Source organism: Anopheles cruzii, chromosome 2, assembly GCF_943734635.1.
Source record: "Anopheles cruzii chromosome 2, idAnoCruzAS_RS32_06, whole genome shotgun sequence".
Lineage (NCBI taxonomy): Eukaryota > Metazoa > Arthropoda > Insecta > Diptera > Culicidae > Anopheles > Anopheles cruzii.
The window spans coordinates 54,350,210-54,369,308 of NC_069144.1; the positions used below are offsets into that span (position 1 = coordinate 54,350,210).

General features: G+C 47.2%; 6 protein-coding genes across 7 annotated transcripts; 3 read left to right on the forward strand and 3 right to left on the reverse strand.

The window, feature by feature from the left end:
- Positions 1–701: 701 nt before the first annotated feature.
- LOC128276620 (KAT8 regulatory NSL complex subunit 2) lies at positions 702–5,119 on the forward strand. The gene is made up of 2 exons (XM_053015080.1): positions 702–1,293; positions 2,631–5,119. Exons 1-2 carry the CDS (start codon positions 750–752, stop codon positions 4,295–4,297), a joined length of 2,211 nt encoding a protein of 736 aa, XP_052871040.1. The 5' UTR covers positions 702–749; the 3' UTR covers positions 4,298–5,119.
- Positions 4,475–8,109, reverse strand: LOC128276631 (DAZ-associated protein 2). Its single transcript, XM_053015092.1, has 4 exons — positions 7,786–8,109; positions 7,465–7,520; positions 7,090–7,392; positions 4,475–6,872 (listed from the first exon to the last, which is right to left on the reverse strand). The coding sequence occupies exons 1-4, from the start codon at positions 7,805–7,807 to the stop codon at positions 6,684–6,686; spliced, it is 570 nt and encodes a 189-aa protein (XP_052871052.1). The 5' UTR covers positions 7,808–8,109; the 3' UTR covers positions 4,475–6,683.
- Positions 8,110–8,318: 209 nt separating this feature from the next.
- Positions 8,319–10,895, reverse strand: LOC128277953 (exocyst complex component 7). The gene is made up of 6 exons (XM_053016566.1): positions 10,757–10,895; positions 10,526–10,691; positions 9,868–10,456; positions 9,034–9,797; positions 8,514–8,970; positions 8,319–8,451 (listed from the first exon to the last, which is right to left on the reverse strand). Exons 1-6 carry the CDS (start codon positions 10,802–10,804, stop codon positions 8,349–8,351), a joined length of 2,127 nt encoding a protein of 708 aa, XP_052872526.1. The 5' UTR covers positions 10,805–10,895; the 3' UTR covers positions 8,319–8,348.
- Positions 10,896–11,032: 137 nt separating this feature from the next.
- Positions 11,033–12,135, forward strand: LOC128277885 (ragulator complex protein LAMTOR4 homolog). Of its 2 annotated transcripts, none has more exons than XM_053016486.1 (3): positions 11,033–11,234; positions 11,452–11,815; positions 11,886–12,135. In XM_053016486.1, exons 2-3 carry the CDS (start codon positions 11,670–11,672, stop codon positions 12,061–12,063), a joined length of 324 nt encoding a protein of 107 aa, XP_052872446.1. In that variant the 5' UTR covers positions 11,033–11,234; positions 11,452–11,669; the 3' UTR covers positions 12,064–12,135. The 2 variants fall into 2 exon arrangements, with proteins under 2 accessions (XP_052872446.1, XP_052872445.1); XM_053016485.1 differs by having other exon boundaries at positions 11,505–11,815.
- Positions 12,126–13,079, reverse strand: LOC128277884 (39S ribosomal protein L46, mitochondrial). The gene is made up of 2 exons (XM_053016484.1): positions 12,852–13,079; positions 12,126–12,791 (listed from the first exon to the last, which is right to left on the reverse strand). Exons 1-2 carry the CDS (start codon positions 13,029–13,031, stop codon positions 12,174–12,176), a joined length of 798 nt encoding a protein of 265 aa, XP_052872444.1. The 5' UTR covers positions 13,032–13,079; the 3' UTR covers positions 12,126–12,173.
- A 609-nt stretch (positions 13,080–13,688) lies between these two features.
- LOC128277666 (protein sarah) lies at positions 13,689–18,983 on the forward strand. Its single transcript, XM_053016162.1, has 2 exons — positions 13,689–13,783; positions 16,106–18,983. Exon 2 carries the CDS (start codon positions 16,331–16,333, stop codon positions 17,189–17,191), a length of 861 nt encoding a protein of 286 aa, XP_052872122.1. The 5' UTR covers positions 13,689–13,783; positions 16,106–16,330; the 3' UTR covers positions 17,192–18,983.
- Positions 18,984–19,099: the final 116 nt, after the last annotated feature.

Consider the following 19,099-nt stretch of genomic DNA (forward strand, 5'->3'; position numbering starts at 1 on the left):
GGGGCCGTGCGGGAGCGAGACGGCGAGCTATACGGGAGTGTGAGGGGTCTGTCGCGCCGTCTTACGTCGTGTCCGTGCCGTTTTGGTTGGCTCGGTTGGCGTTTTGGGATCTTTTTTCGCTCTTATTCGTTCCCCCACCGGTGTGAAAAACGTGTCGTGCGCTCACTGGGCCTTCGCTGGCGGGCTCAAAAACTAACCCAAACGTTCAGGTTCGTAAGTCAAGCGGTCACAGCCGATGGATCGTGAGTTGGATGGTATTATTTTGGTGTAGAAAAATGCACTCTCCACGAATATGTATTTTTCACTCCGTAATGGCCGACCTCACAACGAGCTCGCGAGCAGTGGTGACGTTTGGCTGTCAAAGGTGGAGCTCGAATGCATTCGAGCAACAGTAATAATAATAATAATAGCAAAGTAATCCTTCTGAGAAAAAAATAATCCTTCGGCGAAACTTTTCGTTGTGGAAAACTAAGCCTTTTGACTATTGCAAAATGATGACGAATAATAGCGAAAAATAACCTAATATCATGATGCCGAGCATCATTTTAACGATATATTTTTGTTAAACTTCTATTTTGCACGCAACCAACAGGCCTTTTTTCTCGTATGCAGCCATTTCGGAAAAGGCCTTTGCCGTGCGTCCATTTTCGACGTTTGTCAGCGCGCGTCATTCGGGAAGGTGCTTTTGTGAACTAGTTTTGTATTGCGAAATACCCGGAATTGTTTCGCGTTTTCGCATTCTCGGAACGATGGGACCCCAGCCACAGCCGATGCGCCCCGCTGTGGCCACCGTCAGCAGCAGCAGCAACGCTAGCACCATAGACCAGCACGACAAGAACTTGCGCACGCAGATATACTTGGACATAGAACGCAAAGCCAAGTCCTGTTCGTACACCTTGTACGAGTGTTCGCTACCGCGGCTAGATTCGTACGCCTACTGTTTCCGGCACATCCTGCAAGAACCGGATGCGCCTTACAAGCAGTGCGGCTACTACTACGCCAACGGAAAACGGTGCGGGGAACCGTCACCGAAGTATGACGCCAAGAAGGATTACGGAACCAACTACTGCTTTGAGCACAGCCGCCAGACGCAGCTGTCGAAGACGAAATCAACGATCGGCAAGCTGGTTCCGGTCGAGACGACGGAAACGCTCCTGCACAGTTTGGCGCACCACGCGAAGGTGGACAAAATCAAGCAACACAGCCAAGGGAACACGCCGCTGAAGATCACTGTCCACGAGGATGACGATGATAACGATGTGGACGTTGTTACACCGTCCGTCGATCCATTCGGTATGTTTGTTTGGGCGGACAAAACCAACTGTTCACATTCATTGTTTGCGGGCAAGTTTTCTGTACTTATATTTTGGATTATATAGTCGGTTCTCGGTCGGTTATTTAGCCGAAGAACAGCGAAGGGCGTCCAATATTTGCATTAACGCCTAACCCGGCACCTACGCTGAGTCCAGCGGATCCGGACGCGCTACCGGACAAACCGGCACCGAGCCCACTACGCACGGTGTTGGAGCCGGCGTTAAGCAATCCTCCGACGAGACCAGTTCCGGCGCCGAGCACACCACCTACCACACTGCCCAGACCTGCGGCAGCTGTTCCGACAACATTGCCAGCCGTTTGCAGAAGCTTTCCACCGAGTGTTCCCAGGCCATTTGCAGCGAAGCCTTCTAGATTAGTTTTTGCCGATACCAGATTGCCTGCGAGATTTATGCCAGACCCCACTACGTTACCGACCCCGCTAGCGATGGCGGGAAGTACGCTTGGCTGTCCGCCAAGAATGCCTCCGCCAATTTTGAGTCCTCCACCAATTCCGGCTCCGAGTCCCGTACCGACTCCAAGTTTGATGCCTGCTCCGATTCCAAACCCTCCACCGATTCCGGTTCCAACAACGGGGCCACAGATCGCCCGGATAGTTGTGGTTGCCGGTGCGGCCGTGGTGGTCGTAGCAGCGGTCGTGGAAGCGGTCGAGGCAGCGGTCGAAGCAGCGGTCGTGGCAGCGGTGGTTGCCGCCGTTGCTGCAACCGTCGTCGAGTCTGTGTTGCTGAGTATAGAGTTGATGATGGTTGTCAGTTCCAAGAGAAGATCGGGCGAGCTGGCATCGAGTGTGACACTCGACGAGCCATCGGGAGTTGAGACGGTGATCGTTCCGTCGTTATTTGCCGTGATCACAACGTTGTCCGCCTGTCCTTGGACCAGCAAAGCCGTGCTCGCCACCAGCAGTGTCAGCAGTACGAGTCCTTTCATTTTCTTGCTTTAGTGTGTCTGCAACGGCCATTGGAGGCTGGCTAATGGCTTTTTATAGCACAACAGCGAATGCAGCTGACGCAAGTAAATAAGTTTACTTTGCGTCCTAAGCAGCACCCGAGTTCCGGGTTGAGAGATCTAACACGATATGAATGCCCACGATTCATCTACCGCTTGCCGTAACGGGCGTTTGAGTCGTTCTCCACTCATGGTTGTGACGAGCTCGAGGCCCTAGAACAATGGGCCAATTGTTTATTATCATCCTGGTTATTTTATTGATGTTCGTTTTGGTTATGGATGACACAATAGTTGACCAAAATCACTCGAAAACGATTAGAAAACTAAAACATTCGCTTTTTTCCCTTTTCCAGTCGATGTGGACGTCACGTCGATCAACGATTCCCGGCGCATCGTCCTCGATTACGCGTCCGACTCGAGCTCGAATGAAGAGGAAACGTTGCAACCGACGTACGGTGGCTCCTGGAAAGGCCACGATATGGATAACTCGGACAATGAAAGTGTCGACTCGCAGGGAGACGATCCGCTGAAGCACGCCGGCATCTATACGGCCGAAGAGGTGACACGGATCACGAAGGAGAAGCTGTCACGCCTGCAGAGCCTGTACGTCCAGCAGCTGCACCGGTTGCAGCACGTCCTGTGCGATAAGCGACGGACCTATTTGCAGGATCTGCGCAAAGAGCGCGAAACGCGCTGCAGCATTTATGACCAGATTCAGGAAACGCCCCGCGAACGCCAGCGGTACGCGAAGCTGAAGGGGCTCAATCGCTACCATCGCAAGTACGGCGTGGAATCGATCCTGCAGCGCAAGTACCTTGAGAAGCGTGCCAAAGCGACCGAGGGCTTGCAGCAGAAACCGCCGTCCCTGCCGAAGTGTGCCTACACCGAGGGTGGCGTAAAGTGTGGCGAGCGGACGCTACCGTGCTGCAAGTTCTGTCGCAAGCACATCTTGGAGGACAAAAAGCAGGTACTGTTCCGCGTGTGCGGCATCGAGAAGGGTGGCGTTATCTGCCAGGAGCCGTTGGCCACATTGTTCGAGAATGCGACTTGTCCGTTACACGTTGAACTGCCGGCGCAGCGAACGTTCAACAAGCGAAAGTATGAATCGGAATCGGAGGGTGAAGTTGAACTCAGCGTTGTTGCAGTGGACGAAAAGATCTCTGCCGGAACAGCGGGACCTTCAACGGATAAACCTAACGGTGCCGATGAGCAGCAGCAACTGGATCAGAATGACGTTGCTGAGAGCGCAGAGCAGGCCACCGTAAAGTTGGTTGAACCGAAAACGGAAGTCAGCCGAAAAGGCATCAAACAGGAAACAACTGGCGTCACGGCATCTTCACCGCGCACTCGTAACACACGCGCCGCCCGTGCCGCCCTCGAGCGAAAGCAAAAGGAGGTAGAAGATCAGATATCGGCTATCATTAAGCAGGAGCAGCAAGACCGAGAGGCGGAACTGACCAAACCATTGGTAGAGCACAATGTCACGATAGCGCACGATGTTGCTATCGATTCGTTGCCAACCTTGGACACTCCGAAAGATTCAGCAAAGTCCTCGGACATACAGGACACCGTCGTCGACTCGTTGCACGATATAGAAGACAAGTTGCCGGTCAGTGTGATCGAGACGAAATCACCAAAACACGAAGCACAAGAAGAGGAACAAATCGGCGCCGAAACTAACCCCGGAATGAAGCAAAATGTAGAAAGCGAGCAACTAATGGGTGCCACAACGGATGATAGTGGCCAGAACCGGGCGACACAAGATGTGAAAAGCGAACCAGCGAGTGAGTGCCCCATAGCCAGTAAACGGCGCCGCGTTATGGATGCTAAAGAACAGAACCAAAAGGGTGGTGATTCAAAGTCAGACAAAGAGGAACTGAACAAGAGCGAACTATCTTCCGCAAGTGCACCGGACACGGCGGAAGATCACGAAAACGAGCCACAAACGACAGTGGAGATCGAAGTGACGACGACAACGACGAAGAGCGCCAATGAAAAGTCACGTCGTCAGCAGAAGTAGCGCTCATCTCAGGATTTGGTGGCGTAGCTTGGTTAGTTGGTAATTCCCTTCCGAATTGTGCATCTTAACTGTAAGCGATAATAAACTAACGTATGGTCCACCATAAACGGGTTCTCTTTTGTCCCCTCTTCGTCGGGACGAGAAGCCCAGTAACAGCCCGACAAACGCACATTTTCCTTGCGGCTTTTCTTTATTCATACTTCATTCGGGTTTGAAATACTTTTTCAGTTTTTTTTGTATTTTTCCTCGCAGTCCGCAAAAAAACCTACACGCGAAACAACAGTTTCGCTTCCGAAGGAACAGAACTACAGAGTGTGACACAGTCGTCGTGTAGTATTTGCTTGTTTTGTTTAATGTGAGATACAATATGTGTATGTAGAGTGTTATAGTTGGATAAATTTCGAAACGATTTAACACAAAAAATAATAAATCGCAAACAGCCTGAAAAAATACTTTGCACGCCTCGTCTGCTTGCCTCCTGTTTGTGCCTTTCTCTGCCTTGCTGTCCATGATTTTATCGGTGCCTTTTGAGTGTCCGTAGCAGGATCAAAACCAAAATTACGGAGTCCTTGCTTCGTTACGTCAACCCCGGTTTTTCGTTTCGTTTTACCTAACTCTCCTGTTGTGTCCTGTCGGCAACGTCCATCAATACATGCCTCACGCTAAATAGTTGTGTCGACCATTTTGTCCCTTCTTTGTGCTTTTGGTTATGTGCTAGACCATTCCACGTCTCTTCACACCACAATCCGAGCGTATTGCAATAAACAATATATGACTATATTTCCGATTCGTCCGATCCGTGTTTCGCTCCCTTTTCCAATTGTCGGTTCAGTATATATCATTATATAGAAGTATATATATTTTTTGGAATAAAGTTTCTCAGCCAAACTAAATCACTTTCGGGAGTTTTTTATGTTAATTTTCTTATTCGTGGTTTCGTTTTTTTTTACATTTCCGTTTGTGCCGTCATCGAACCAACTTTTCCTACGCACCACGAGTTCTCGCTTTTCATGCAATCATTTCCTGCTCAGCATACTTGATCCCGATGACTACTCGCGATCCCATTTCTAAACATCTCATTGTGCGTCCGTATGTCTGTATGTGTGTTGATTTAGTAACCAGCAAAGGTGTTGAAGTGGTCCGATGATTGGTATGATTGGTCCGACGTGTCCGGGATGCCTTTTCATTTCTCACGTCGTTTTCGCAAGATTCATTCCACCGAGGTTTAGTGTCCACAAAAGATACCCTTCTAAATGTTTAACGAATAATGGCCTACTACATTGCACTTCAATTGTATTGTTTGCTTTTCAAGATTGCTCATAGTGTTGCTGTTTGATCTAAGGTTTTTGATACTTTTGTATTTGTTTTTACGAGTAGATTTTGCAGATTTGTTGAACTATTCGCGCTCGCTAACTGTTTTTCCGTCCCGTTTTCTGTATCGAATCGGACTTCGTGATGTTTCGTGCATATAGAATATTGTTCTTATGCCCCCGACATTGATTCGCCTCGCTTGCGCAGCGATCATTGTCGCACATTATTAACTGTCCTGTGTCCGTCCGTCGACAGCAGTTTGGTAGATATTTGATTTTATTAACCGTGGTAAGGGAGAGGGCACTCTAATCACTCTATAGTTTTATGTTTAGTTCATTCTGTTTCTTCAACCATTTACTAATAACTTCATTTCGCTGCTTTCCTATCGCACGCGGTCATTTTGTTGTATTGAGCAGTCTAGCAGCGATAGTGCTTTACATTTCGCACGTAGAGAATGTTATTCCATCGGCTCCATCTTCTACAGTAATTGTATTGAATTGAACACACCGTTGTTTGAAGTTTTGTTTCTGTAACTTTTGCCGCGAATAACCAAAACTCAAATTTAAAGGAACATACAGTAAAATAACTAAACGGAGTGGTCAACTTCCGGAAAAAAAATTAGTGTACAATAAAAAGAAAATATAGTACTTGATATTCGTAACGAACATCATTCGGATAAGGAAACATGTTGCAATATGTTTAAATGGAGAAAATTGCAGAAAAAATTTGGAACAAAAACAAAGGAAAAAAAATTGTCCGCCCTTCTGAAAGGTTTTGGAACGATAATTGTTTGCCATTAAGTGTTTTACATGGTCCAGCGTTACTTCTGCGGTTCGCCTTCCCTCAAAACTATGCCTTATTAACTTCTGGTAACAATTTTCTGCTCAAATTCGCTTCTTCGTGTTCTGGCCGATTACTTGACGCGCTTTGCAATTCCCTTGTGAATACCTACCACCAGTCGCAGTTCTCGTTTTGTCTATTGTTCTGTTTGGGTGTTCGCACTTACACCATGGCACGCCACCGGGTCCGGCAAAAGGCTCATCTGAACAGGGAACACGGCACCCTCTTACACACTTCACCAGAACGTGTAACCGCTCCCGTTGCCACCGTGAACAAAGTTGTTCTTCTTCTTCGTCATCACCACCGGCTGGCCCTGCATGGTGGCCATCTGGGCCGCGTTCGGGGCGATTCCTGGCGGCGGTGGCGGAATCGTTGGGGCGCCACCTGACTTACCGAAACGAGCCCCGGCATCGTACATGGCACCCTGTGGAAGGCGGACAAATCATAAACACAGGAATTAGAATGCTACGTTACGACCTGCAGGAGGCATCAAAGCAACCCTCTTGTTGAAGAGAGTGAGTGCTTCAATTCACTGTTCTTTCGAGCTTATCAGATAAGCCGCTCAACGGTAGGAACAGGAGACGATAACGATTAGAGGTTAGTAACGATCAAAAGAACAGTGCGACGGTTTCGAGACTTACTTGAACTGGATACATTTGAGTTTGGTAGACTTGGGGGGGTTGCGCCTGTGGCGGGGCAGCGGCCAGCTGATACTGATACATCGACGGATGGACCGTTTGGGCCGGAATCGCGGCCACGGTGGCCTGCGTCGGTGCGTACGGTGGCGGTGGTGGAGCGAACTGTGGCTGAGGGGACGGATTCATGCTCCAGCTGTTGCTGTAAAACGGTTGCGGCATCATTCCAGGGGGATATGGTGGGTACGTCGGCGTCATACTGGTGACCACCGAGTTGTACGAAGGCGGAAGCTGTGCGTGGACAGGCATCTGAAAACGGAGCATACCATCGATAGAATTCAAACTCTCTAAATCGCAACCGAGAGCTCCATTCACGCCTACCTGACTGTTCATGTACTGCTGATAAACGGCTTGTTGAGCGGCGTCATAAGGATATCCTGAAAATGGCGGAAGACAAAATAATCCTCAATCACGCGCTTGTCTACCCTTTCGCCAGGATTACAATAGAGAGAAAGATATCGTGCGAGTAACACGCATCCAACTCTGTGGCCTGACGGGTGCGGTGTGGAAAGTCGAAGGACCATCGACATTGGCTTCCTCTCACGTCCAGCGCAATTGCGTGTTACGTGAAGTTGCAAGCCGACCCTTTTCTGAAAGGCTTCATTTTTTGTGCCTAACACAAAAGCAACTCGGAGTACTTACCATTGGCTCCTTTGTTGTTCATGATTAGAATTTTGTTTCGCGTTTGTTTTGTTTGTATTCTTCCCTGTGGCTTTTTTTTCTCCTGTCTCACACTGGGACCTCACCAAATACGCACCAAATTCGCTAGGTTAGTGTGTTAACTCGTTGAGTTTCCGTAATCTATATACGATGGCGGATAGTTGGCCGCTTAAATGCGCAAAAGGGCACCGAAAAAATGCGTTTTGCAAAATCACTTTTTATCGTACAACTAGGAAGCACACTGTGCCTTTTCTTATCGATTTGTTTGTGGTCGAAATAAATTGTCAATTCTGCTTCTGCTACTTGCAGAATTTGCAGAATGACTAATGAGCAAGAGCGAAACGGCAAGAGAAAAGCATCCGATACACATTTTCGAGCACCGTTCGAGCAGTGCAGTGCTGCCAAAAAAATTCCGAATGTCCATTGTACCGTTGCTCGACACGCATTTCAAATAGCATTATTTAATAAACTACAGTTGCAATTGTATTGGAAAGCCAATAAAAGGTTAATATTGGGTTACTTTATTTTCAACTCCGTTTCTGCCGTTAGATGGTGTCATCGAAGAAGCTGTTCAGCATAGTTGTAACATCGGAGGGCCGATGTTTTACATACTTTTCAGGATTTTTGCTGAACTGGACATCGGAGTAGCTGCCAAAATGAGAACGGAAAGTTATTGCCGCGATATTTCAATGAATCCTTTTAGCACTTACACTTCGAAGAAAGTATTGTACTGCGGCACAATGTGCTCCGTGTTGTCCCGTTTGATACCTTCCCGCAGCAGCACATCGGGCACGGACACGGCTCGCTGTGTCTTAACCGCGTCTTCTAGCTCCTTGTTAAAGTTGGAGAACCGTTCCTTGATGGTGGCACGCTCCTTATCCTTCACTTTCCCATTGATGGGCCGTGGCATGTCGTCCAAGGGTGAAATGTAGGACAATAGTTTCGCCCACGAACCCAGATACGCCTTCTTTAGGTCCTGTATCATCTTCTGATAACGGCGTTCACAATCATGCTCGGTCAGCGCAACGATATCGATTAGACTGGAGCGTTGTAATGACTTCAAAATGTAGTGCGTGTTGTTGAGCTTAAACAGCTGCTTCGTAGCATGGTCACCGTACTGCTCGGACTTTGTTGCAATGGTGTAGTTTAGTTCGGCCAGCACCTTGCCTGAAAATCGAGAGCAATCGATTGAAGGACTTGGCAACGACCCGGAAATTCATTGTCACTTACGAACGTAGATGCCGAGGAGGGCTTTGTTTTTCTGCTCCACCGTCAACGCCTTATGCGATGCGATACGATCGAGATCGTTCGTGTACGTGGCTTCCGTCTGCAGCAGGCCTCCAATGGTGTCGCAATGCTCCTGAAGCTGCTCCAAAAACCAGATGGTGTTCGACGTCAGCTCGTAAACGGTGGCATCGCGCGGAACACTCGAACCACCACCGTAGCTGATTGTGCTGGAGGTCATGCTAACCATACCGCCACCAGCATCGTTCCGTACCGATTCAATAAACTGCTCCAACCCCTTCGAAGCCGTTTGCTGCAGCCGGTTCAACACTCCCGATAACTGTTGCTTTTGCGTAGCATCACAGATGCGATCGATGTCGGGCTGCAGAATCTGAACGTGCTTAAGCGCCGAGAATATTCCGAGCGCCGCGGACCATTCCTTGCGTGAAATGCTACGCAGCACTTTCGACGTTATCTGCTCCGCATCCCTCACCACCATCTCGATTGAGGGCTGCGAGAGGCGCGAGAAAACCTCGTTGTGGCGCGTCGGTGGAATTATATCGTTCAGCAGCTGCCGTTCCCAGACGAGCAACTTCTGGAGACCAAGCAGCAGCACAAGGTACTTCTCCAACTCTTGGTCGTTATCATTGCCATACTCCTCCGCCGCCAGGATATCACCGAACGAGGAGTTCTTGCGCATCGCGAGTCCAGCTGATTGACCGAGCGTTTGCGATGCTTTCATGAGCATTTTGTTGGCCTTCCGTTCGAAACTAAAAGTACAAAACGGTGATGTGAAGAGGGATTATTAATGCGCAACCCAAGGTGGCCTATAACTCTTACATCTGCTGCAAACGGGCGGACGTGGTCTTCTTGATTCCGACGTCAACGCGTCCATACGAGTGGCGCACCTTCAGCGGTTCATTGCCCCAGCTGCCACTCTTTTGGTGATCTTTTAGGTTTTGCAACGATCTCACTATCACATCCGAACGCTCGTCGCCAAATATTTGCACGTACTCTCGGCGCAAATTGTTGTCTAACCACTGCGCTATTACGTTCAGCTCCTCGCGCGTATTCGGTGGCAGTTGCTTTATCGAAGGGCAGTCTTCGTTGGACGAGTCTTCCTCGATGTAGATCATGTCCAGCAGATCGACCGGTTTCAGCGGAGTGCTGTGCTTCTTTAGTAGCGATTTAAAGTGATTGTTGAGCGTTTCGCATCCATTGTTGAACAGACTCGTAACGTTCTCCAGCTCGACACTCTGCGGATTGTTGTTGAGGAAGTAGTCTTTTGCCTTTTTTAGTTTGTTCAATCCGTCCAGGAATGTGCTGATGTTGCCCTCCGACGGTCCTTGATGTATCAAGTTGCAAACATCCTGCGATGCGTCGTAGTGCGAAAGGACTTCCTCCATGCATTGTAGCGTACTGTCGAGATCTAGAACGATCCAACATCACGTTTGAGTAAAGATCAGTAAAGCTTCGAGTTGCTCTTGGGTGTACTTACTTTGCTGCTGTTTCTGGAGGTTTTTGGTAATGTTGTAGACCGGCAGAATAGTCTGCTCAAGCTTACCCAGCCGTTGCTCGAACGAGTTCAGTATCTTGGACATGGATTGCGTCAACTCGGAATATTTCTCGACATGGTCCTTGAGCAGGGCTTGATTTGTTTTCTCCTGAGAACATGATGGAGCAAAGTGAGCCGAAAGAGTGGATGAATCGTACGCGCTATCAACGTTACCTTTTCCAGCTTTATCTCGATTTGAAGGGTATTTTCGAGGTTACTCATGCTGGTTCCAACTTTGTTAGACCAATTCTGTCGCAATAAGACTCCCACTTTCTACAAATCTGGAATCCAAAACAGAACTAAGAAAGTTGTCCACCCTGTTCGTTTTTTTTGCGTAAAAAAATGACAGCTCTTATGTGTGTATGCAATAGGCGAACGAAAACAATCGATGAAGCATTCTTTGCTCGAAATCAAGAAAGATTTGCGTTGTTTTTTCGCGTTGTGCTCAGTGTTTCGTATGGTTACACAAAGGATTACACACAATCTGAGACCTATTGTTTCAACCCTTTCGCGATACTGTGCATCATCTGTTGTTTGAACGTCTCTCGATCGATTGTTTACATTCGAATGCTGATTGGTGCTGTGTGGGTGTGCTTCGATGAGGTCGATCTAAAGGATATCAGAAGGATCCTTCGAAAAAGAAACACAGGAGGTAAGTAAGAAACAGACAAAATCAATAGTGGACAGACAGCACCGATTGAGTGGTCGTATTTCGAGTTTGGAACGAAAATCACGGAATCAAAATTATTGCAACAATTGTTGTGTCCGTCATCCGTCAAGCAGTCCTAAATTTCCCACTGTCCATCCCCGCATTCGCTGGGTTGTGCGGCTCTAGTTGATGAGTACTATTAAGTATTGGTTGTTGGTAGCGTTCCGACTGTTTACGCATTTTTTCATCTGACAATTCAACCGCATCGGGCAGCTCACGCTCGCTAGCGCTTCGGCAGTCGCTAGCGGTAGCAGCTTCTCGTCTACTTCGGTCCTTACTGAAGTGCTTAGTGAATCTCAGCAGCGCCAGAGGATCAGCGGTCTCTCGAAGCACTCAGCGCAGGCTTGTAACGGCTACGGTGCCAACGGCAGTACAACGATGGACCTTGATCGTAATCCAGTGCCCGATCAGCTGGGGTTCCTGGTCCTCACCGACGATGGGTGCGTACACGCTTCCGGTGGCGAGCTGGAGAACGACGAGCGTACTGCAAATATTATCGTAAACCTGCTCACACTCACGGAGAGGTACGTCTTTTATCGTTCTTTATTACCTCTGAAAAAATGTGTATTAATTCGACCTTTCTATCCCTTGCAGCGTCGATCCGGCCCTATTCAAGCCGCACTCTTGCCGGAAGATATCAATCGTGTACCCCGACCATAGCTACACCATTTGCCTTTCAAACAAACGCGTTTATGTGATCAAAAAGCGGAATCGTGGCGATGCAAACTCGAACAGTGGCAACGAACCAGAGGGCCTCTCGATTTTAGCTTAAATATCGGCGATTTAGCTTTCGGCAGTAAATAAATATTTGAACGCTTTCGAAAGCGATTCATTTTCTAATGAATTGTGTTATATTTATACTAATGTTCGCTGGGCACGGGGTTAAACGAGAAATTGTGATACGTTCTGGTAGTACGACTCGTGTAGTTGTTTCTGCAGCTCTTCCTGGGTCAACCATTTGTGCTTGAATTTATTATTAGTCACGTTTCCGGAGCTGGGCTTGAGTACGCTTCGGAAGAAAAATACTTTTGCGCCGACGGTGTCCGACCGAGCGGTGGGAGGGTATTTATACTTGTAGAATCCCACCGGAGCGTTACCGTAAAACGTGACCTGAAGCGTGTCTCCGCAGAATTCCTTCAGTGCTCTCTCGGCAGTTGCCCGCATTGATTCTCCTGCCTTGTGGAGGGTCTGCGGCAGCAGAAAATGATTTTTGTTTCCCAACTTTTGCTCCACAAGAAGCACCAGCGCTTCTTCAAGCTTACGATCGGTAGATTCGACATTGCTCTTAAGGTCGGCCTCCGTGACCCGTGGGGCAGGTTTGAACTTGGCATACTCATCGTTGTAGGCGTCCTCTAAATCTTGGGCTGTTTGTTTCAATGCTTCCGAGTCGAGATCGATTTTGCCCGCTTTCAGTAGCTCCAGTTGACGCTTTTCCGTTTCTTTTCTCATTTCATGGTTCGACTTCAAACTGTTCTCTAGCTCGATCTGGTTCAACATTTCCTGAAAGCGTACCAAACGAGTGTAAGCTACGAGCAGTGCGCTATGGGTTTTCAATTTTACCTTAAATTTAGCTTCTATCGGCTCTAGTGTTTTCGTGACGATCGGCAGTCGCTCGACTAGTACACCGGCAAAAAGATCCCACCGCTGCTCGGCCAGTGGAGTGCTCGTTTTGGCTAGCGTGGCAGCCGATCGATTGCCCAGCAACCGGGCCACGCTAATCAGTGATCTTTTTAATATCATATTTTCCCTTTGCACTCACAGGAACACTTTTGGTAATCTCAGCGCCGGAATAATGTTAAAATAAAAAATGTTAAATAATAATGTCAACATCAAATGTCAAAACCACCCGTCACAGATCTTGCGTCCCGGGGCAAAAGCTAAACACTATCCATCCACACCGAGGCACAGTAGGGAATTTATATGGTAAAGGCGGACATAAATGTTTTTAGGAGGAACCTATGGACTTTTTTCAACGTTTTTGTTTTCTTTGCATGTGGTTTGATTAAATTCAACTTTTTATGTGTAATGCACGCGTTCAAGTATATAAAATAAGCTTTAAACGCCTGAGCTATGCAATTTGAATGACACTAAAATCTTTTAATGCACAATCTAAACGCCTGGTTTATGCAATCCGTATTGCACCAAAATGTTTCAATGCATAATCCTTTGCAAATGCGTGAATTTTCTGCAACCAGAGACCTGGCGAGACCTTAAAGAGCAATTTTTATCACTTTTTCGACTTTGACAAATGATTTCTCATTTGTCATAGATAACTTATCTATTTTAGGCTAATATAACTAAAACCCTCAGTTTTTAAGTTGACTTATGACCGCCTTTTCCCCATAGTGCGAGGCCTGCGAGTCGTCACGCTGGCAGCCATTTTTTACAGTCGTCGAAAGTTAGCCATTGCGGTGAGAGGATATCGCTTGCGTGAAAAGTGTCGAAAACGGAAAGAAAGTGTCGGAGCCAACGTTTGACCGATAGCCCAACCTGTAAGTAGTGCAACGAGCAGTGAATAATGGTAGAATAGAGTTCCTTTACTGCGCTAAAATGCATCAAAGTTCCGTTCGCAACTCGATCCGTACGCCGTGTTGTGTGTGCGCGTGTGTGTGGCTGCCCGCAGTAAGCGCTCCCGTGCTGGGAATTGGATGAGATCAGAGGCGACAAAAAAACTGTTCCAAATTCAACTGGACACACCCTGCTAGGCGAAAATCGTAGCTCGCTTGGAGCTGTAATATGCACCTAATGCGGATGCTGTTCATCTTCGTGCACATCGAAAGCGATCGAAGATTTTTTCCACCGCCACCTTCGGGATTTACACTATCCCGTGGGGTGCGCGGTGTGAAAAATCGATATTTTCCACAACCTTGCGTTCACCGAGGCATTGGCACTGGACATAATACGTGCTCTGGCGCAATTGATTGGCCCCGTCTGCTCACGTTGGTATGGCTGACATTTTGTCAACATTGCGGTAAAGGTGGTGTTTTGTTTGTTTTCATATTTATTTGATTACACTATTTTGATAGTGCAAAACTATTTGATTGTGAAACATAAAGTATCCTTCCTTCCGGATGGGGATGGGCGAGTCAATTTGTGGTTTCCATTCTCCAGCAAACTTCTGTGGAATTTCAGTGGAGCATAGAGGCCACAACCCGTGCCATCACGCCCGATTACGTCATCAACTGGCGGTGGGCTATTTTTAAATATTACCAACCGTAAGCTACTGTGCCGTTGATTCGGCCATTTAACCGCGAGCGTCTAACGGCATTTATGTGATTGAAGTGTTTTTTTCGTCCGGCGATCATGATGATGCTGATCGTCCATTGGGCTGTTATTATATTGGGCAATAGTCGCCATTGTGACCCACAGAGGCGGATCGCGTCGGCTCTTTGGAGTGATATTAATCAAATGAAATATTATCAGCAAACCATTGTGAAGACGCTGGTACACTTGATGAGCTAACACTTTTATGAATGGTGATGGTTGCATGAAAAGTTTTCAAAAACTTTGTTCAATCCTATTGCTATGCAAGAAGAGAACCATCCTGCGGATGGCACACCTCAAATTCCAATTTACGTCACCGCAGTGCTACCAAACAGAATCGAGATAAGATAAGAACTTATGTTCATGTTACTTCGATAGTCCTGTGCCGTGCAGAGAGTTGAAGCAGGCAATGAGTTGGATACTTTTCCTTATATGCGATAACTACGGTACAATTTTCACAGGTGCTTTCCAATGGAAAACTTGATGTCCTTGCCTTTGCAACAATTGTACCAGCCCCAAGTTGAATCGTTAAGATGTGGCATTTCAAAGTAACTGTAATTAAGAGCACGACACCGATCGCAAATTTAACTATGCGAGATACTTAATCGAATTTAATCTGCGTGTATCTTTTATGCTTCCGTGGCGATGAAGTGAAAAGAAAACTGAAAAAGAGAAACAGAGAGCAAGAGAAAAATAGAGAGAGAGAGAGAGAAAATGCATGGATAGCACTTTAAAAACTAGAGTTATTAACGGCATCGACAAACCTTCCGCTATGCGAGTCATCGTCGTATTCGGCATCTAGTATGCTGCAGCGGAAGCCGTCAAATTGAAACATAAACCAGGCGAAAAAAAAACGTTCGCTCCGGTGGTATCGAACTCCAGCAATGTAGCAAGAGAACATGAACATAAGAGAGTCAAAAATGGGTCAGAGGGATGGCACTGTCAATTTGGCAACTGAGCTATGTAGTCGTATTTTTTTTGTAATAAATATGTATGGTAGTAACCTTTGGGAAATGGGTATCCTTAGCAACCCCAGCCAGAATGTTTGCTCAGAAACCATTTTTGGGATGTAGTGCACCTTTGTCTCTAGCAAACCAGAAACACCAGCATCACTGTAACCACAGTAGTAGTCTGCAAGGGGGTTGTGCATCTTGGTTGCGTATGTGAAATCATCATTTTCACCCACCCTAAAATGCAATTCCTTGCCAAACTCACGTCAAAAACACATTCTCAGTAGAACACATTTCACAATTAAAAGTGATTTTTAGTGCATTTGTTATTCCTGAAATCTGACATTGCTCCTTTCTCTCTCTCTCTTTTTCTGTCTTTCTCTCTTTCTCTCTTTTTCTCTATTTGCTTCCTATCTTTTTTCTCTTCTCTGCAACTCTTTGGCTCTGTCTGTCACCACTTCCGGTTGGTGAAATTTGCAAAAAAAAACTTAAAATTGGGCCAACTTATGTTCTTCTGTCGTGTGTGCGCGGGCGCGCTGATGCCACAAACTTCGGGATGCAAAAAATGGCTTTTTTCATCAATTGCACCGCGTTGCGTAGTGTTGTGGTTGCGTGTTGCATTGCGGCCACGAGAGAAGAACAGAAGCGAATCCCGGGGGGAGGAGCATAGAGTGTGGATAGAGCAAGGAGAGGGATCGGCGCCCCTAGCGTGGCCATACACGCGGTCAACTGCTATCAATTTAAGACCCTTCGTGGGACAACAGAAGACAGAGAAGGCAAGCAAAGGCGAGAGTGGTAGCAAAAGAGAGAGAAAGAGAAAGAGACATGTCACAGACGGCTGACGTGCGGCAGACGGGTGGTGGCGAGCAGAATGACTGTAGTAAACACAATCCGGTGGCGGATCCAGCGACACCGGATGATGAGCATCTGTTCATCAATCCGACCGATGGCCTACCGAACGAGCATCCGGCTTTGCCAAGCGCGTACGATTCCGACAACGAATCGAACCCGGTCGACGACGATCTGTTGGTCGATCTGCCGACATCGATCATCGTGACCAACATCCACTCGGAGGTATTCGCCAACGATGAGCTGAAGGCGCGCCTCGAGGAACTGTTCAAAACGTTCTCCGACACGACCACGTTTCAGTGGTTGAAGAGCTTTCGGCGGTTGCGCGTCAACTATGACACGGCGATCGCTGCGGCCAACGCCCGCATTCAGCTGCACCAGTACCCGTTCGGCCAGTCGGTCATCAACTGCTACTTGGCGCAACCGGTGACGCCGGTGTCGAACACCAATCTCAAACCACCGGCCCCGGTCAAGCAGTTTCTCATATCGCCGCCCGCTTCCCCGCCGGCCGGTTGGGAACCGGCGGAGGAAGCCGAACCGCTCGTGAACCACGATCTGCTGGCAGCGCTAGCTAGCCTGACGCCGGGCGAAAGCCACGAAATTCACGCCCAATCCGAGAACCATCCGGGCATTATTGTACACACCGCTGGCCAGCAGCCCGACGGCGGGCCTGGCGATGAGCAGGATGAGGACGACGGGACCACGTCGCCCTGCATGGGCAGCAGCTTCGAGGACGACGATCCGGACAAGGAAAACGCCGGCGTGATCGTCGGGGGCAATGTGCGGAAGCATCGCATCATGCACACGCGCTGTCCGGAGCGCAAAGGTTCCACTTAAAAACGCAGGAAGATGCACCATGCTGCGAAGGGGCCACGGTTGTTGTGATGTTGTTGCAAAAATGGGTAGAAAACTGTTTGTTGTTTGGGGACGGGCGATTGAGAGAATCGAGAATTCTCCTTTCGTCTGCTTGTGTCCCACCAGCGGCCATGCGCGGGGTTGGAACCAATGTTTATTGAAACACACCGAGCCGAGTTTACCCTCATCTTGCTCGTGTTTGAGTTCTTATGAGAGTAGTTAAGCGAAACAACTGAAACATTTGAAACTGTGAACTCAATACGTAGTGCAGCAAAGCTCACACTTAAGTTATCGGTGTTTAGTTCCACTATTAATTTCAGTCAGATTTATGTGTTAGAGATGATCCCCCCGGTACGTTCTCGGGAGTCAGCAGGAATCATTGATGCCGCACTTGAAACAGTTGCGTGAATCAATCGATCAAAAATTTGAATTTTGTTTCTCGTAGCCCAACGTACCCCAGAAAATTTGGCTTGTTGGCCTATGAAAAGGATTCTTTTGGTTATTGAATAAACGGAAGCTTTAGTTACACGATAGTTCAGTTTTTCATGGTAGTTGTTTCGTTAGTTTATAAAAATAATTGGCTGTCTCCATTTCTTCGTCCTCCAAATGTTTCTCAGTAGTTTTATGTATGCCTTAGTTAACACTTATTTAGTTTCCTTAATTGTTTTCTCCGCAATCACACCGATATTAGACTAACGCAGTGGCGGGCATGTTAGAAACGGGGAACCTGGTGACTAATTGTACCATTGTAATATAATTTAGATAATACACGGTTGGTGCGCAATGGTTCGAGCATTTTAAAAGAATACTTTTTAAACAAATGTATCAAAATGACGCGAAAACGTATCGCCATATTCTGCATAATGAACAAAACTTGTCGTCTCTAACGTCGGTCGTCGGTTGACCCGTGTTCCTTTGGCTCGTGTTTCTGTATTCCTTCCCTTGTATGGTGTTCTTTGTGTGCTGTCTGTGACGGTGTGCCATCATGAACAATAGTGTCGTATCCATTTGTTGTTCGCCTTGTGTATTTGTCGGGAAGGAATGTCTTCGAATTTTGGAAAAAATATTCTCTATGTACGTTTTTACTCCCTTTATTACACAACACGTGTAGAAAACTGAACCCCCCACCCTCATCGAGGGTAGCGATCGTTCGCTTCTCTCTTTCTCTCCATTCGATCACCACCACGGCATAGGAAGATCGTTGACGATACTTGTAACGGAATATTGCAGCCACTGAAAGCAGTAGCATATGAAATGATCAAATTTCAAAAACAGAAACATGAAACTGAACATAACATTGACTCCGATTAAATATGAACTCTGTGCATAGATCAAAGATTAAAATAAGGACGAAACGGCGCATGACTAAGCATATAGTATTTTATCAAATACCACAACAAACAAACGAGTTAAGAAATCTATAACCGAACACAACTTTGGCAGATCGAACCTGTTGTGTTATCATTGTAACAAGTTTATCAAACACGTGCACCACAAACGTACGCCTAGGCTCTGTGGGCGGCGAATAAGTTCGGACCTAGCGAGAGTTGACCGCGAAATGGTTGTGGCCGTGCCCGACGGGGCGCCGTTCGGTAGCGGAATTTGTTAGCTTTTACCAATTAGGGGGTTTGTTGCAGCATCTAGAGATCCTAATATCAGTTCCATAGGTTGCGCAAAGAATGAAGACTTTTGTGGTAGAAACGCACGGCGTAGAATGCTACAGTAGCGGCCAGACTCGAACGTGAGAATATCAGACTCTAGTTGCGGTGAAGAATTGTGGATCAATTACTATTGATGAAAAGATATATATATATATATATATATACATATAATTGTCAAATAAAGTTTGATATAGATTTAAACGCCTGCGGATGCCTATTTGATCTTTTC

Excerpts from the sequence above, each read along its gene's own strand:
- LOC128276620 (XM_053015080.1), top strand. The coding sequence starts at position 750 with ATGGGACCCCAGCCACAGCCGATGCGCCCCGCTGTGGCCACCGTCAGC. Across the intron at positions 1,294-2,630 it reads ACCGTCCGTCGATCCATTCG|TCGATGTGGACGTCACGTCG; the intron begins GTATGTTTGTTT and ends TCCCTTTTCCAG.
- LOC128276631 (XM_053015092.1), bottom strand. The coding sequence starts at position 7,807 with ATGAACAACAAAGGAGCCAATG. Across the intron at positions 7,521-7,785 it reads GAACAACAAAGGAGCCAATG|GATATCCTTATGACGCCGCT; the intron begins GTAAGTACTCCG and ends CGCCATTTTCAG. Across the intron at positions 6,873-7,089 it reads CTCAAATGTATCCAGTTCAA|GGTGCCATGTACGATGCCGG; the intron begins GTAAGTCTCGAA and ends CGCCTTCCACAG.
- LOC128277953 (XM_053016566.1), bottom strand. The coding sequence starts at position 10,804 with ATGAGTAACCTCGAAAATACCCTTCAAATCGAGATAAAGCTGGAAAAG. Across the intron at positions 10,457-10,525 it reads CCTCCAGAAACAGCAGCAAA|ATCTCGACAGTACGCTACAA; the intron begins GTAAGTACACCC and ends GGATCGTTCTAG. Across the intron at positions 8,452-8,513 it reads TACAATACTTTCTTCGAAGT|CTACTCCGATGTCCAGTTCA; the intron begins GTAAGTGCTAAA and ends TCATTTTGGCAG.
- LOC128277885 (XM_053016486.1), top strand. The coding sequence starts at position 11,670 with ATGGACCTTGATCGTAATCCAGTGCCCGATCAGCTGGGGTTCCTGGTC. Across the intron at positions 11,816-11,885 it reads CTGCTCACACTCACGGAGAG|CGTCGATCCGGCCCTATTCA; the intron begins GTACGTCTTTTA and ends TATCCCTTGCAG.
- LOC128277884 (XM_053016484.1), bottom strand. The coding sequence starts at position 13,031 with ATGATATTAAAAAGATCACTGATTAGCGTGGCCCGGTTGCTGGGCAAT. Across the intron at positions 12,792-12,851 it reads CGATAGAAGCTAAATTTAAG|GAAATGTTGAACCAGATCGA; the intron begins GTAAAATTGAAA and ends GTACGCTTTCAG.
- LOC128277666 (XM_053016162.1), top strand. The coding sequence starts at position 16,331 with ATGTCACAGACGGCTGACGTGCGGCAGACGGGTGGTGGCGAGCAGAAT.